This window comes from Gopherus flavomarginatus, chromosome 3, assembly GCF_025201925.1.
Source record: "Gopherus flavomarginatus isolate rGopFla2 chromosome 3, rGopFla2.mat.asm, whole genome shotgun sequence".
Classification (NCBI taxonomy): Eukaryota; Metazoa; Chordata; order Testudines; family Testudinidae; genus Gopherus; species Gopherus flavomarginatus.
In genome coordinates, this window is record NC_066619.1 from 131,279,689 (window position 1) to 131,298,186 (window position 18,498).

Here is an 18,498-nt window from a genome sequence, read left to right on the forward strand (position 1 = left end):
CACTGAGCTGCTATGAAATGTTCTGAATGGGGTATGAGGAGGAAACGAAGATGTGGAAGCACAGGAGCTGGTTTCTGGTAGGTTCCCAGGGGTGTATTATTAAAATTGGGTCATCTTGCACGTCTCGGTTATGATGCTCATGTAATTTAGTACAATTGTCCAAAAACAAAGTTGGTACTTTTACATTTAAAGAAAATGGTTATAAACAGCCATAGAATAAATAGTCATGATTCCAGCAGCTGGGGAATTCGTGAAAAAACAAATCTTGTTAATTGCAGGTAAGGTCCACAGAAAACGGCAAAATTGAAGTGAACAGAAAGTGTTTCACTAGAGTGCAGCCGGTATTTCCTGGAAGCAATTTCTATCTTCTCCTTTCCATGTGAAAGCAAGGCGTCTCTCCACCCTCACTTTACATGATGTTGCAGAAAAGCAATTATGGGGTTTTGCAACTATTGGGTTTTGATTTTTAGCCTTTGTAAGACTGAAAATTCATGGGATTACACCAGATTGTGTATCTTATTGACTAGATTCTGCTGCCTCTCTTGAAAATGCCAATATTCTTACAAAGAAAAGTTCCCTTAAGGTTCAATTCTGCAGGATCCTGAATGCCATTTGTTGAAGTCATTGAGAGTTTAGAGCACTCAGTTGCATCCAGCTCTGGTCTGTTATCAGCACCACTACAGCTCCGAAGGCACCTGTTGTACCATGTGCTATGGCAAGACGCAAAGCTTCAGCCACAGAAACTGTATTTATACTGTCAAGTATCAGAGGGGTAGCCGTGTTAGTCTGGATCTGTAAAAGCAGCAAAGAGTCTTGTGGCACCTTATAGACTAACAGATGTTTTGGAGCATGAGCTTTCGTGGGTGAATACCCACTTCGTCGGATGCATGTAGTGGAAATACATGCATCCAATGAAGTAAGTATTCACTCACGAAAGCTCATGCTCCAAAACATCTGTTAGTCTATAAGGTGCCACAAGACTCTTTGCTGCTTGTATTTATACTGGCTCTTCTGCAAAATAATGGGCTGATGTATGTTATGATTTGGATTTGTTTGTGATAGTGAAACTAGGCCTCGATTCAAGAAGGGTGCTCAGGCACGCACTTCAAGGCTAAGCATGTGCTCGAGTGAATTCCTGAATACGGATCAATGTCAGCACATCCTTAAGTGCTTTCCCAAATCAAGGCACTGCATCTAAAAGACTGACAGTCACTGAGTTCAGGTGGCAATCTACATTGCTTATTACAAAATAATGCATTTAACAAAGTAATAACTCCTGTTATTAATTTGACCTCATTAGACACAGTGACTTTGTAGTCACCTAACTTCAAAACAAAACATCTTCTGGCAGCACTAATTTTTCTAAATAATATTTGAATTGACCGGTTAAATATACTCCCAGATAATGAAAAGATACATTGTGAAATAACTGTCTGATATAGCACATACTGTATAGCACATTTTTATTAACATATTGTAGTAAAATAAATGACTTATTAAAGATCGATTCAAATATCCTCTAAGATCTAACAGCCAAGATTTCAAATAGTTATCTCAGGGTATCCAAATGCCTATTGGGCACATAGCTCTGTCTGTATTATGAAACCAGCTGTGGAGTTTTAAAAACTATTGTCTGAGCTATCTATAGGCTTGGCTTCATTGCAACAGTGAGTACACTCGAGTTATTCCACTAGTCTAGACTAGCCTCTCAAGTGAGACCAACCACACTGTGAAACAACACTCCAGTTAACCAGAATGATGGGATTAGCAGCAAAGTGATTGGATTAGCAGTTGATGAGTTGTTGTAACTTGAGCTATTGCATCTCCACTGCATTATTAGCTCAAGGGTGTCAAGCGGCTTCTCTGCTCTGGGCCAGAGCTAGCGAGTTTAAAGGGTAGTTTGGGACTGTAGTATCGACAAACTCCAAGTGTCAGCACCACTCAGGTGTCACCCCCTTCCCTCATTCTCCTCCCCTCCCCGCCCCAGACAGGCTAGTTAGCTCGAGTATAGAGCACCCTTTAGCTTGAGCTAGAGATTCTGTGTGGGGATGGGAGTCAGGTTAGGGGCAAAACTCAAGGTATACCTTGAGTTAACACTACAATGAACACAAGCCCTATTACACAGGGGTCATTCTCAATAGCTATAGAGTTTTCATACCAACTCTGCCACACAAAGATGAAGATACATCCAATGCTTCTCTTAAATATCTGCTGGGCCATTTGTGGGAGAGAGAACTGATCAGATATTAAAGCAATTACTTTGAGACAAAGTACATGAGAAACATGGTGCTCCACTAAAATTAGCCAAAGGCTTCTTACCTGCACAAATATCTGGGGGGGTTTGGAAGGTCTTTGACCATGTAACACTCCCCCCCATTGACACAGAAGGCTTTCTGCTTTACGTCACATTTTGTGAGATGACTTGTGCCAGTAGTCGATGTAGAAGTGGCTGGAAGAGAGAAAACACAATTCAGGATGGTTTGGTTATTTCCTGAACAGTCTTTGGATTTGAACACAATTTTGGCATGTGTGTGGAAGAGATATGGGGGAGGGAAGAACTGGCGATTCTTGTGAGCTATCTGCTTGTGGCCTCCTAGAATTAATCTGAGTCATGGAAAACAATAGTTAGCCGAGACAATATTGTGCTGACCAATTTAAAGAGCACAAAGAGGGTTACAATCCTTAGACACGCTCCATGCACACAAACTGGGAGAGTTTAAAATTCCATACTGCAATCCATCAAGCATCTGTAAATTCTATCAGAGCTCAAGGACATTTCATTAAAAGGACTGTGTAATTTACATGTGAAATTATTTCAATTGCATTAAGCCTATTGTGATAAGATCTTTGGAGCAAGGACTGTCAGTCACTATATCTTTGTGAGGCCCTTGATTGGTTGACCTCTAGGTGCTACCACAATATACATGTTAAATAATAAATATTAATAATACTACATAATGTGATATTATGACATTCCGGGATACAATCGAAACCAGTGAGGGGCTGGGTCACCTCTGCACTGCACCCTTGGGTGCCTCATAATGTTTTGCTGATGTAGCTCCCAGTGGGCTGCTCACATACAGCCTTCAAGCACGCAGGTCACCCCCTCTTCCCCATGCCCATCTGAGTATAGCTGCAGCCTGCCAGCCACACATCAGTCACATTCTGACTTCGACCACCTGGCTATCACTTGCAAGGTGACCTCAACATGCTTCCAGGCCTGGGATTTCCTCCAAAACCATGTGTTCTGCACTCTCCTACCCTCTCCAAGACAGTCGAGATACATTAGGCCACTTGCCCCTCTAAAAGGCTCAGTATACAGTCTGCCACCCTAAATGGAGTTACTCACATAGTTCACAACATTGGATTAGTTTTGACTGAAGAATAAAGCAAGTTTATTTACCTACAAGGAGAGATGTTTCCAGTGAGTACAAGTGTAAGGCATTAAAGTCAGAAATGGTTACAATAGAAATAAAGAGAAACTAGAGTGAATTCAAGGTGAAGTCCTTTACTACAGATTCCCATAACACTGCTGACCAAACTCCCAGGTCAGGCCCAGCTCCCAAAGTCTATGCGCTGTTTAGACTTTGGGATTTCTAAGGTTTATTGTATTAATTTGTTTATATTTTGTAATTTTGTTTTAAAGTTAATTGATCCGAAACCATTCAGCTGTGCACATAGCTTGCTCATTCGTATAAACCTGAGTTCCTAATGCTGTTTTCTACGGTCTCCATCCCTCCTTCCTTCCATTTGTTTGCACCCACTTGTTACATCTTGGGTCCTGATCCTGACTGGGGTCCCGAGGTGCTAATGAAATGTGAACAATTAATAATAATAAATCCTGATAACAATCCATTCCTTTCCCCTTACCGCTCAGTTAGACTCAGTTAAATGAAGGCCATATCAAGCCTAGGTAAATAGGTCATGTTTTAAAAGCCTTGGCTAACACGTTTCAACAGGATGTTTCACCTACTGTAGAGAGTGCGTCATGCCAGCTGGTTGGGGTCAATCCTACGGGGGGTTGGCATGGCTGTAGTAGTCCAAAGACTCTGTCAAGTGTAAGGTTATGTCTACATTGCACAACCTATGTCAGCATAGCCACCTAGTATAGATGCAGCACATGCCAACAGGAGTTTTTCTGCTATTGTAGGAACACCAGCTCCCCAAATGACATTGGCTATACCAGGGGTAGGCAACCTATGGCACACGTGCCGAAGGCAGCACGCGAGCTGATTTTCAGTGGCACTCACAGTGCCCAGGTCCTGGCCACCAGTCCAGGGGGCTCTGCATTTTAATTTAATTTTTAAATGACGCTTCTTGAACATTTAAAAAACCTTCTTTACTTTACATACAACACTAGTTTAGTTATATATTATAGACTTATAGAAAGAGACCTTCTAAAAACGTTAAAATGTATTACTGGCACGCAAAACCTTAAATTAGAGTGAATAAATGAAGACTCGGCACATCACTTCTGAAAGGTTGCCGACCCCTGGGCTATACTGACAGAAACATTCACATTCCTGAATGAAATTAGGGATGTAAGTACCATTTAAAAAGTTAACTGTTCAAATGATTAAAAACATTTTGCTTAAATGGTTAACGGATTAAGTGGCTGGGCCCGCTCCGGCCAGGTGGTGCTGCTCTGGCCCTTTGGCCGGGGACCACGGCTGGGCCCACTCCAGCTGGTGTGGGGCTGCTGAGATTAATGGTTAAGGCAGTTAACCGGTAAGACTGATGCTTACTGGTTCATCGGTTAACATTTTACATCCCTAACTGAAATAGCTACACTGGTATAAGTTTTAAGAGTAGATGAAGCTTACGTTGAAGTGAATGTGGGTCTCAGCAGGTGATACATACAGGCTGATGGGACTGGAATGTGCATTTACACTACTAGCTTAGACTCCCTTCTGAATTTAGTTCATCCTATGTAGCTTGAATGCGTATTGCCCTCCTTTTAGCCCCTTTAAAACATTTCTTCTTGAAAGTAAGACCATTGTTCTGAAGACATCCTATAGTTCAAAAATCTAATGCATTAATTTAAAATGAAAAGCAATATTGTCTGCCTGAACTCCTGCCAGCAAAGCTTATTACTACCACGAAGACTAATGGAATGTTTGAAATTGAATTATAAGGATAGTTGTAAAGAAAGAGCCTGTAGCTATCTATAATTGCTCCGGTTACCCTGCTTGGCACTTTTTCTTTAAGCAGCAGCTAGATCAGAATTGATCATCCTGGAATTTGGAAGTAACCGTTACTGTCCCACTGATGTAAAGTGAACGTTGGATGGCTACAGTGGTTCTGAACAAATTGCGAGAGATGGGAGTACATTGTCATTCTCAGGACAAACCCCAGGAGAGAAGGGATTTACATAGTTTTGCCAAGAGTTTTCTTCTCCCCTCACTCTTAAGTTTGGTACGGTGTATTGTATAAATCTTGCACATGTTTTTTCCTGCCTTTCTGATAGACCAGAACTGGGGTCTCAATCCACCTCCATCCTCAGTCAGTTAGTTCTGGAGACAGCTTGTCTTTGATGCATAATTTCTGGTGGATAAACCAGTATTAACTCTATCCACTACATGTCTATTTTGCAAATTAAATTTTAAAAGCACCAAAATTGTGGTGTTAGGTTTCCCTTAAACCCACATGGCGGAAGAAATGTTGAGTTCTGGAGCAGGTGGTCCTCAGAGCAGATTTCACTCAATCTGTAACTAGCCTCATAGCTCTTGCCTTCCGTAACTCATAAAGTTCTCAGAGGGGGCCCTGAGGGCCTGAGTTATTTTACAATGTATTGACAAGGAGCTGCAGCAGAAAGACATAGCACAGCAGTAGCTAACATATTCCTCTGTTGTGTATTTAATTATCTAGCCAAAATTTGTACCCTAATTTCATTTCTATTTTATAAGCCATTTTAAATAGGCACGAGTGATATGCAAATCTATTTACATGATCCACTTTTTCTAATTCATCGTCTTCATTTCCTTAAAGGATAAACCACAAATCATAAAACAATTTATAAACATCAGGCATAAGCAGGCATTTTAAAATACTAGATGTTCCATTTTCTTTTTTCATGACTGCAAGCAACATTTTCTTTAATAAACAACTGGATGTAGCATAAATGACACGTAACATTCTCACTAACGCAAATATTCGCAAGGCAACGAAAGACAACGAAATCTCTTCCCTTCTCAGGGAACTACTTGAGCACAAACAGAAGACTAGAGAGGTATCCTAGATACTATCTTTCTCAAAATCATAGAAGTTTTAGACACATTTAATAACTGTTCTCTAAAAAATGCTTTACACTCCACCCCAAAACTTCAGGGAAGCCCAATATCTTAATTAAGCTTTAGCACAATTTCACATCAGACAGTCATTGCAAAGGTATGGCAATTTTTTGCTTACCTGGGATATCTCTAACCTTTCTGTGTCTTGAAACATGGAAATGCATGCTAGTTTGGATTCTCTCTCCCCCGCTTTTCCAAAATGGAACTCTACAGTCAATAATAATGTTGCTATAGCTTTAGGACACACGGATCCTTTATAAGTGCCTATGATTCAATCTGCTATCACCAACAGAGTTCTCAGATGGCTCCACGTTCTCATTGTTAGTGAACAACTGTGCAATCTACGCACAATAGAAGCCTATGCCTATTTTAATCTAGTTTCTGCAGACATCGGTGTAACATCAGAGGGCACACTCTCAGCCAGCCAAGGTGACAGGTAAGATGTCAATGCTCAAGTGAAGAGAAAATAAAGTGCCAGCCTCAGTGCACAGAAAGGAGCATCATTCTTTCTGAAGGCATCTTATAGGTCATGAACAAGATTAGTTGCTGAATTGTAAGTAGACAGCCTTGGCTCCTTTTGTGAAGACAAAACGGGAGAAAAAGCTCAGTACATCACACATTTCTGCGACTAAACACCATTAGCAACTGCAGCCTAGCTATAACTCACTCCAGCGAGAGAGACAGGGAGATGAAAAAAGAGACAACACAGAGATGACATAACGATGACACCACATATCCCTAAATGGAATCAGCCTTACTGTCCCCACATTATCCTAACTGGAGTTCAATCACCCTATTCTATGCACAAACTCAACTCCCTACTGACCTGAAAATAAGCAACTGAAAGATCTGCAGGGTGGATTAATTTCCCATATGGCCTTGGACAAGTCACTTCACCCTTGTATGTCTCAGATTAGCCATATGAAGGTTCATCCTGCTAAGTAATGAGCATCCTCAACTCCCATTGACTTCTTTGCCGGGCACCTCCCAAGAGTGATCCCCATAAAATAGAGTTAATAATATTTAATTATCTGCCCACCACCAAGACATGCTGTTAAGATTCCTTCATGTTTATATAAACTCTCTGAAGAGGTATTTGCAGATAGCTGCTAATGGGTAAAGTTCCCAATACAAACACTAAACAAACAGAAGCTGGGTAGATTTTCCACTGAAGTCAACAGGCGCTCTTCCATTGACTTCAATGGGAATAGAGTCAGGTCGATACCAACGGCTTTTGAAAATTCCAAACTCTGTCATTTTGGAACACAAAGGAGAATTTTAGTTTCACCAAAAATATGGATGGATATGTTCCAGCTTCTTTACATTTAATGCTTTTTAAAAGGAAACTCTAGCCATGCTTAAAACTACCCACTGAAATTTCAAAAGATAAGATTGACCTCTGGGTAAGAAAAATGGAGAAAAATGTTTGGTGTACTATGGATAGGCATTTTGGGTCAAAGGATCAGATTCATCAGTATATTCTGGCCGCTCTGCATCACTCTAGTGATGCAATGCAGCCAAAATTCCAGCTTAGCTGGCTAATTACTACAGTAATAAAGGCTTTAAAGAGCCGGGTTTGCAGCTGGTTTGCATCACAGGCATGGCATAAAGCAGCCAGAGCACACTTATGAATTTGGCCTGTTCTAGTCAAGTGCAAAACTGAAGCACATATAGAAGCCGCTTTTCAAATGAGCAATTTAAAATCTCCTAATATACATGCACAAATCCACTATTGTGTGCACACGTTTGTGAGAAAATCTGTGACATAATATACAAGGATCCCTATAAGGGGGAGAATAAACACCACTGCAGGCCAAAATATAAAACAAATCAAACAGAGGAAGACAGAAAGAATCACAAAATCACAAGTTTCACCAAATGCGTTTGTCATCATAGTTTGAAGCCGCACACTTTTGGAAAGAGAAAATGGGTAGAGTTATCATCTTACATTTATCCAGAACCTTTCATTCGGATGGCTACCAAAGCATTTTACAAACTGAACCAATAAAAATACCATAACCTTCATCCATCAGTGAAATGCAGCCACCTCTGAGGTGAAAGGTGACTACTGTTTGTAATAGTACACTGCAAATCTACATATTATTTTAGCACAGGAAGCAAAGACTAAATTACCCAATTAAAACTGCAGGGAAAATTTTAGGTTGGCAGAATGCAATTATGTATGCTGAGTGGGAATCTGGCCATAACACGGGCCAACGCTCATACCCTTGTGAAGAATGACATAGGATCTTTAGGGCTAGATTTTGCCACCTTGTGCATGTTGAATAGTATCTTTCCAGGTGGTTATTTGTAAAATCAGGGGCTACTCAATGTGAGGTAGGGTGGCATAAAGTGGCCCTGAATGGCCAGATTGTCCATTTTGTCAAAAGATTGAGAACTCCAGTAGCATGACTCCATGTTGGGGCATCAGTGCCGACTGACTCAGAAGTGCTAGCCACCTACTTACTGTACCACCATAGCATAGAAAATGTCTATCCAAAATGCATGGGGTGGGGGAGGGAGGGAGATTGTCTCAGCTTTTTGTGACACACCTGCGCAGCCACAGACATAGCACAAACGTTTCTAGGCTAGTGTGCAACATCAGTACAATGTGAGGTAGTACCTCATAACTGAAAATCAGGTGTGTCATGCCTTTCACTTCTCCAACAAGCATGTCACACGGATGCTGTCACTCTGTCTGGAGAGATTCATGACCATGAGTGCCTACCTCAGAGCAGACTGCCAAAAACGGGGCAGATACCTCAAACTGGGGGTATGTTCTATAATTAGATTTCACCAACCTAGTAACAGATGTGAAACCCTGGATCCCTGTAACAGTTTTACCATGGAGTCCCCTTGGGCTCTGCAGTCTGGACTTAGTGATAAATGGTCACTTACACCAACAATCACAAAATATTCAGGTTGCTGCCAGTCCCAAGAGATCAGTCACCTCCCCCAGGTCAATATGTACCTTAGATGTCAAACCAAAGACAACACTGATATCCCATCCTACAGTAAACTAATTAAGGATTAACTAGGAAAAAGAAATCAAGAGAGTTATTTACAGGTTCAGTCTATGGTTCCGAAAGATGATGGAGATGTAGCAATCTGTCAGCACTGAATGTCTTTTAGGGCTAACCCAGCCTGACCCTGGGGATCTCTGCTGTTTGTTTCTTAGCTCCAGCTCTTCTAAAAATCCAGACAACAAAGAGAAAAAAAATCTTCATGCCAACTATTTTTGTTTCCCTCTTCCAGCATTCCAATCAATGGGACGGGTCCTTCTGCATGTGCTTCTGCATGGGTGGGTGGAAGGAACTATCAACAAAGTTTTTGTCCTACAATGGCCCACTTAATTTTGATAGACCTCCTAGATGGGTGGGGGAGACTCTCTTCCCATCTGAGTTCACAAGTTCAGAGCAGGCATTTTTGCAGTTTTAAAACAAACTTATATTTCGCCTTGTAGCATAGGATGCAGACATTGCAAGCAAGAATAAAGCATGTAGCAACTTACTAGCATTTTATAAAGTCTAAACACTAAACACATCCTCACCAGTCTAACACCTGTCTTGAACAATAGTAACAGACAGGTGAGCTGGTCTGGTTTCCAGCTATGAATTTGTAAGTGCTCAGCTGATGCCTACAGTCTTGGCCAGAGCTGGCATCTGTTTAACCAATGTCACACATGCAATCTGTGCTCTTCTCTTTCAGCCGCCAAGCTGCTAGCACGACTAAGCATCACTGAGAGCAGCGGTGGCCAACCTGAGCCTGAGAAGGAGCCAGAATTTACCAATGTACATTGCCAAAAGCCACAGTAATACGTCAGCATCCCCCATCAGCTCCCTGCCCCCAGCTCCCAGTGCCTCCTGCCCACCGGCAACCCTGCCAATCAGCGCCTCCCTCTCCCTCCCAACACCTCCTGATCACCTGTTTCACGGCGTGCAGGAGGCTCTGGGGGGAGGGGGAGGAGCAAGGGCACAACAGGCTCAGAGGAGGGGTCAGGAAGGGGTGGAGTGGGGGCAGGGCCTGTGGCAGAGCCATGGGTTGATCAGTGAGCACCCCCTGGCACATTGGAAAGTTGGCACCTGTAGCTCCAGCCCCAGAGTCGGTGCCTGTACAAGGAGCTGCATATTAACTTCTGAAGAGCCGCATGTGGCTCCGGAGTCACAGGTTGGCCACCCCTGCCTTAGAAAGACAAGGTTGGGGAAATAATATCCTTTATTGGACCAACATCTGCTGGTGAAAGGGACAAGCTTTCGAGCTCACACTGTGGTCCTCTTCAGAGGCTCTAGCTGAAGAGTTACAAGATCTTTGGCTTTTGTTGTGGAATGGCACATTTCGAGAACACACAGTCTGGGCTAATCCATAGGAAATAACCTTTTAAAATATATATATATGTCATAAACAGATAGTTAAGAGTTAATACAACAGGAGTACTTCATGTCGCTTTTGCCTGTAAAGGGTTAACAAAATCAGTGAGCCTGGTTGTCACCTGACCAGAGGACCAATCAGGGGACAGGATACTTTCAAATCTTGAGGGAGGGAAGTTTTTGTGTGTGCTGTTAGTTTTTGGTTGTTGTTCTCTCTGGGTTCTGAGAGTGACCAGACGTGCAACCAGGTTTCTCTCCAATCTCTCCGATACAGGCGCTTATAAGTTCAGAATAGTGAGTACTAGGTAGATAAAGTGAGTTAGGCTTATGTTTGTTTTCTTTATTTGCAAATGTGTATTTGGCTGGGAGGAGTTCAAATGTGTATTTGGCTGGAAGGAGTTCAAATGTGTATTTGGCTGAAAGGATTTTAATTTGTACTTGTATACTTAGGCTGGGAGGGTATTCCCAGTGTCTATAGCTGAAAGACCCTGTAACATATTCCATCTTAAATTTACAAAGATAATTTTTACTGTTTTTTCTTTCTTTAATTAAAAGCTTTTCTTGTTTAAGAACCTGATTGGTTTTTTTTATTCTGGTGAGACCCCAGGGGACTGGGACTGGATTCACCAGGGAATTGGTGGGGAGAAAGGAGGGAAGGGGGAGAGAAAGGTTAATTTTCTCTCTGTGTTAGGATTACTTTCTCTCTCAGGGAGTGTCTGGGAGGGGGAGAGAGAAGGAGGGGGGAAGGTGCATTTTCCTCTCTGTTTTAAGATTCAAGGAGTTTGAATCACAGTGATCTTCCAAGGTAACCCAGGGAGGGGAACCCTAGGAGAGGCAACGGTAAGGGAAAGGGTTTACTTTCCTTGTGTTAAGATCCAGATAGTCTGGGTCTTGGGGGTCCCCGGGCAAGGTTTTGGGGGGACCAGAGTGTACCAGGCACTGGAATTCCTGGTTGGTGGCAGCGCTACAAGTACTAAGCTGGTAATTGAGCTTAGAGGAATTCATGCTGGTACCCCATCTTTTGGACGGTAAGGTTCAGAGTGGGGAATTATACCATGACAATATATATTTAGCCTTAATCTTCAAGAAGGACTATTATATTAGTCACAGTCTGGATGATATTCTGTTTAAATTCATAGACGATCTTTTAAGGAGCTAGTTCTGCCTTTAAAAGCCAGAATCAAGTATCGTAACAGTCAGGGAATGATTCTATAGCTCTCTTACTGTGGCACTATCTCTTTGAAGATCAGGGCCAGCTAAAAGGAAACAGGAAATCACTGGGTCTTGGAGATAGAAACTTCAGGAAAGCTTGAGAAAATGTAAACTGTTGTTGAACCAGCGCAGTTTGTCCCGCTCGCCTCCATGACACAGAGTCAGAAGCAATTTCCCTTCAAGAGTGCAAACCGAGAAAAGAAAAGCAGAAAACTAAAGACTAAGTCTTCAGTTCCTTGTGCCGGGTCGCTTCCTCCTTGATAGGCCGACAGACTGACCCAGTTGGCAGCAGCACTCCGGCAGGATCTGCACAGCATCTCAGCTCACCACAGAGGGCTGAGAGGAGACGTATGCACCAGGCAGCATGACCAGGAACATTTTTGTTTTGTTTACTTTTGAGATAGGGAGGGAAATGTAAAGGCTGTTTTTAAGGAAGTCTGATTAGTATTTCATATGAAAACACGAGATGAGACGTGAGCCCTGACTGCACATAAAACAGGGGAAATTAGAAACTTGGGGAAATTTGAGATTAGGCGAGATGAGCAGAGAGAGACCTGGCTTGCAATTGGGATTTCAGACAAGGAACTCTTTACAAAGCTGCAAATGAGGTCAGCTTTCACTTCAGGGAAATTGGGAGAGGCTAAACAATGCAGCAAGAGATGGCAAATTCACTGGTAATGGAGGTTTAAATGCACCCAATCCAATCAGAGGATAGAAGAGCAGCAAAATAGACGGTCATATTGGGGTACATGGTACAGATAGAAAAAATGCACAAGGTGTGGTGGCCAAAAGGTCATGTGTCTAGGAAAGCAGGCTCTGAAAACATGCATGGCAAACCAACAGTTGAATAGGTAAGTGCCTTATATTTGGGGCCTGTGTCAAGCATTGGAGAAAATGTCAGCACTTGGAGGGTGGGACCGACAAGGGGGCAAATGCGACTGCTATTATAGAAGGGACATTCCAAAAGCTGACTTCCACCCTGAGCTGGAGAATACACATTATCCTGAACAATCTGGGTGGCCAAGTAAACTGAGTTTGTGGCTCATCATAGCCCATTCATTTAAAACCTGTGCAGGCAGGAGGCCAACGCAAATGATTTACTGAGCTGAAGATTCATGATATAAATGTGCAAAGAATCCCAGAAGTCTGCAATGTGTTCGATGAGAATGGTCTCCTATACAGATGGCCTTATTCTCATTTACATTAGGTCCCTTTCCCCAGCTCTGGCAGGGCAAAGGCATTTTAAAGTGGGCGTGAAAGTAATTTATATTCTTTGAAGTCTCTTCACAATGCCTACAGGAGTCCTTGTGTAAATGCAAACCAGGCCCCGAGAACCTATGAAAATAGATTTAAAAGAAGGAGCGAAGCCTCATGCTCTGAGTACTGTTCAGAAGGCCTCATTCTTCCTTCTGTAGAAGGGTAAAGCAGAGCAAATGAGACAAGAAAGAAATCAGATAACAGATATCTGAGAAACAGTCTTTTTCCATGAACTAGGCCTGATCGCTTAACTTGGGTGAACAGACTGAACTAAACCACCAGACTGTGCATATGTTGTATCGTGAACCCTCAGCTAGAGTCTATTATGACACTGACACTTACATTGTCTATCTGCATCACAAATGGAATCTGCAGATGCTATTGATATGGTCCAGTTATCACTCGAGTTGCTGAGAGATGCTCACGTCAGAAGTGCAGTTCTAGAAATAAAGCGGACATATATACCCCTTCTTTTTCTTAGTACAGCTTTCTGAGGTGTACGGCAGATTGATACCTAGTGGGAAATGAATCCAATACACTACATATCCTTATGCACCATAGATGCAGGCAGGAAACTTTGAAGGCAAGTGCCAGGAACATTCCTGGCATACTTAAGTGCTAGTATCACTCTTGCATTTTTATTTCTGTTCAACACACTTGCATAATACTGGTCGGCCTCTACGAAAAGTAAATGACACCTTGTGAATGCCCCAAGCACTGCTAATATAGCTCGGTGTAACACGCTGACACGTTTCAGCTGCCCCAAAGAGGAGACAAGCCTGGAAGCGTGGGGGGAAGGTTTCCAGTGATACTCACAAAAAGAGAGATACTATGAAATAGGATAACGGAGCCAGTTCAGGCAATGGGGCCCGAAGTGCGGCCAGAGTGGGCCCATGAGTCATGGGGACCCCTGCCCCAACAGGGCTAGGTGGGGCTGATGAGAGCACATGGAGTCAGAGCTCTAGAGCAACGGGACCCTGAGCACTCTGGAGAAACAAGATGGCTCCCTTTCATTACAGCCCCGGAAAGGCTACACTTTAGGTTTCTCCTTTTACACAGGAATTCAGTTTTCACTGTTCCCAAAATTCTCTCCACAGAACCACAGCAAGATTTCCCTTGGCTGTCAGTAAGAGGCAACTGGAGGAATAGTTTTGTAATTAGGACACTTGTCTATTAGGAAGTGGACTGATGCCCCCAGAGCACCAGGAGCCCTATTTCATGGAGGCCAATGAACAGACATCAGAGGCACACACTGCTACAGAGGTCTCTGCAAAGCTGCCCCAGATTTGAACCAGCCAACTAGACATGAAAAGGGTCTAGCCTCGCCCTTTATCAAGCCACAGTGCCTACCACAATGGTGCCCTGACCCCGATTCGACTCTCTGGGTCTGATCGTAATATAAATATAACCAATATCGTTATCATTTCTATCCCACAAATGTAGTGTACAGGAAATAAATGTACACAATGATTTTAATTCCAGAAGCATTAATAAACACCTGTTCTTGTTTGCTTTCTGCAATAACAATTCCCCCAAAGGGGAAACACTAACACATCTAGGTCCCAATCCAGCAGCTAGCTCTGCAGAGGCACCTGCTGATTGCTAAGGTCTGCTTGCCTGGATCTGATTGTAGGACTGGGGCCGTAGTAGTTCACTGAGCCAAGAGGTATGTAAGTGCACATACTGGAGTTCTTATTCTTGGTTCAAGGCTCTTTTCCCCCTCAGCTCTATGGTTTTGTCTTCCTGTGTGAAATGTTTTGCTATTTGTGTCTCACCTGTTTTAAACAACACATTCAGTTATTAAAAAGCCCCATTGTGGCTTGAGTTAAAGTGAAATAAGGTAGTGAAGGGCTTCACAAAACATGCAGTCAGGGTCAGTGTTATTGCCCAGTCTGCCAAGCTTTTACTGCTCCTGCATGTTACTGTAGCAAACGCTACATTGTAAGTTCAATAAAGTAATGCTTCAGTCTTGATTTATATGCTGGTGATATCTATCCATTTGCTTATCAGATGGACTAATGAAATACTTCCATCCCATAGAAATGTGTTGATTCAAAGTCTGCTTTCCTTCCCCTTTTAGCTGTAGATTCTTTCTTATTAGTCTCAGGTGTGCACTCAAATTCTGTAGATAAACAGAAATATGCCAACTCTACTAATTTCTATTGGTCTACTCCTAACTTCAATTTAATCTTTTAACTCTTTAAGATTAATGCAATCTGCTAATGGCGATAGAGACAATGTGTCTTCGAATGCTAGGTACTAAAGTCCATTCTCCAGCTTCTTAAAATGACACGCAAGCTTTTCACTATAAAGGACCTGTCAGCTAAATCCAACCTGATAATTGTAACATCCCCTTCTCTTCTCACTCCTCCATTGCCAGGGCCCCAGTACAGCAAACCACTTCAGCATGTGCTTAACGTTAAGCATGATCCTAAGTTCATCTCTCCCCAAGAAAACAATGTTTAACTTTCCATTCTTAAGTCCCCTTGACTTTGGTGAGTTTTCAGTATGCTCTTAAGAGCTTTGCTGAAGAAGGATGGATTTAGGCACATGCTTAAGTTGCATTGCTAACTTGGGGCCTAAGTCAGGGTCCCAGCTTAAATCTGCTCACGCGAGTGACCAATGTCCAGTCCTCCTCTACACGTTTTAAAATGTCCAATCTCTAGTGCTCCTCAGTATGAATCAATGGGTATGTCTACAGTGCATCTGAGAGCAAGCCTCACCATCAGGGGAGCTCGCAGGGCTCGCAGTTGTGTTGCTCTGATGTTCTGACTCAGGTTGGAGCTCAGGCTCTTAAGCCGGGGGCATGCTTAAAGTTGAGCACTTGCTGAAGTGCTTTATGTCCTGGGGCCCAAGCAATGGAGGAGTGAGAGGAAAAGGAGTTTACAGTTAGCAGATTGGATTTAGCTGAAATGTCCCAAATCTGCTTTCTATTCAAGGTTCGGCACAAGGAGAAATACTCTCTAACTCTGTTGGGAAATATGTTATAACTGAAAATAAAACAAAATAAAAATGCTTCCAAATGTTAGTGTATCGAGGGTACAAAGGTTTTCTAAAATAGAGACAATTACTCATTCTCCCTCTCCACCCGTCCCTCTGCTAACACGGATGCAAAGGAGCAGGGCCCTATGGATGCTTGGGCATGGAAGGGGACATGACAATGCTGAGGCATTACGGCTTTTCTCATCCCTCAGACAACTCCAGTGCCCCTCCATGGTACATAGCAGAGTCTGGCCCTCAGTCTGTGGTCCTAGCCCATGGGGTTTTTATGTAAATCACAAACCAATGTAGAATGATCCCCCAGATCCCTAGTGGAATTTACCGCACAAAGAATTTCGCCCGAAAAGCAAAAAAGATGACTCGCAAGCTGTCAGGTGTCTCCTTGACAACTATGATAAGACAGCTGCACTTGGAAAGGTCTCCTAAAGACTGTCATGCGAGGATTGTTGCTAGAGACAGCCTCCTTCTTAATGCACTGAGAAGTCTGAATTTATTCGCCAATTTACTTTGATATTCATGTTCTCACTGACACTCTTCAAGGCCTCAGAACATTTTTATGAAGCACATTGCAATTTAAAACAGGTCTTTGAGAAATGACCCGCAGAAAAGAAAAGCTATTAATTGCATGACAGTTGTATCCCAATTCTTCATGCCAGCCATACACTGTTCCCCATGGAAAAGGTTATTAGAGTCTGACAAACAGATCATTGCACCTAACAAAGCTATTGGATCTGGCATCTGGCTTTTGCTAGGGGAGCCACTCTCCAGCCTTGCCTGAGAGCTGCTCACCCAGACACGGAGAGACAATCTTTTGTGGGTGGGTACACTTGGAAAATTCCACTCCAATACTCCATCAATGCAGCCCTTTGATATGCCTCTTCTGAAAAAGAGAGACAAGGTGGGTGAGGTAGTATCTTTTATTGGACCAACTTCTGTTGCTGAGAGAGACAAGCTTTCGAGCTTACACAGAGCTCTTCTTCAGGTCAGCTGTTCTTCTGAAAAATGCAGACTTTCATTTCCATTTTCCTTCTAAGAACTTATCACAGCAGAAGAGAGTAGCGGAGAATGACATTATTAGGTGTTTTGTTTTTAGCCAAACCTTAGAGCTCTTGTAAGCAAGGTCTTTTTATAGAGAACTGTCAAGGCACTTGAAACTGCCATCAAGCAGCGTGCCTTATATATCAGGGAGACTTTTCTTTTTCCCCTCTCCCTTAATTTCCAGCCCAATGCTATAATACCACTTAAAAATGAATGTGTGTGTGAAATGATACACATCAAATGTGCTCCTGCCAGTAAAAAGGTGACTTCAGAGCAGTTTTTTACACAAAGCAACATATTCCTTCCCACTATTCCCTTTTTACTTGACTACTTTCGGAGATAAAGCCTGCTGATTTTAAACCAGATTAGCTGAAAATATAATAGCCTGCGGTTCTCAAGGGCTGTTCAGAGATTTGTACCCTCAAAGATTTTTTGTTCCTAGGAAGAGGAATCAACTTTAACAAGTGGCAGTAGAATTTGCTAGTGTTTAATACACGTTTTTTCATTTTATTTAGATGTATATTTCTGACGCCTGATCTATACCCCAGGCTTCTGCCAGCAGAGCTACGTCAGTCAGAGGTGTGAAAAGATGTGATCTCTGAACAACATAGCTGGCCCAAGTCCCTAGTTTAGGGAATGTGTTTTTACACTGTAGCTTGTTTTGGTCATGGCTAGTGGTTTTACTAAACAGGTATAAAGCACAGTTTTTCCAGGATTGTTGCGTTCATACTAGGAGCTCTTTGATGATAGAGTATACTGGTATTCCGATAGCAGTAAAGTGTTCATAGTGAAGACATGGCCTTTCAGTGAGAAGGTTATAGAAAATGATTGCTCAGCTTATTTCAGTTGTGATAAACAGATAAGAAAAGTTAATAGCACAGAAGTACTTTATATCTCTTTGACTATAAAGGGTTAACAAGTTTTTTCTTTCCTTAATTAAAAGCTTTTCTTGTTTAAGAACCTGATTGTTTTTTTATTCTGGTGAGACCCCAGGGGACTGGGTCTGGATTCACCAGGGAATTGGTGGGGATAAAGGAGGGAAGAGGGAGAGAGAGGCTGATTTCTCTCTGTGCCAGGATTACTTTCTCTCAGGAAGAGTCTGGGAGGGGGAAAGAGAAGGCGGGAGGAAGGTGAATTGTCCTCTCTGTGTTGTGATTCAAGGAGTTTGAATCTCAGTGATCTTCCAGGGTAACCCAGGGAGGGGAAGCCTGGGAGAGGCAATGGTGAGGGAAAGGGTTTACTTTCCTTGTGTTAAGATCCAGAGGGTCTTGGTCTTGGGGGTCCTCAGGGAAGGTTTTGTGGGGACCAGAGTGTACCAGGCACTGGAATTCCTG

The 18,498-nt window shown here is 42.6% G+C and overlaps 1 protein-coding gene and 1 long non-coding RNA gene across 13 annotated transcripts in view; one reads left to right on the forward strand and one right to left on the reverse strand.

The window, feature by feature from the left end:
- LOC127046830 (uncharacterized) overlaps nucleotides 1–18,498 on the forward strand; it is a 727,940-nt gene that overhangs the window by 59,661 nt on the left and 649,781 nt on the right. The gene's annotated exons all lie outside the window — the stretch shown is intronic.
- NRG1 (neuregulin 1) overlaps nucleotides 1–18,498 on the reverse strand; it is an 834,377-nt gene that overhangs the window by 40,105 nt on the left and 775,774 nt on the right. For all 12 annotated transcript variants that reach the window (XM_050944360.1, XM_050944358.1, XM_050944356.1 and 9 more), the window contains one exon: nucleotides 2,320–2,449. In XM_050944360.1, the coding sequence (XP_050800317.1) occupies nucleotides 2,320–2,449 (130 nt within the window). The remainder of the gene's footprint in view (nucleotides 1–2,319; nucleotides 2,450–18,498) is intronic.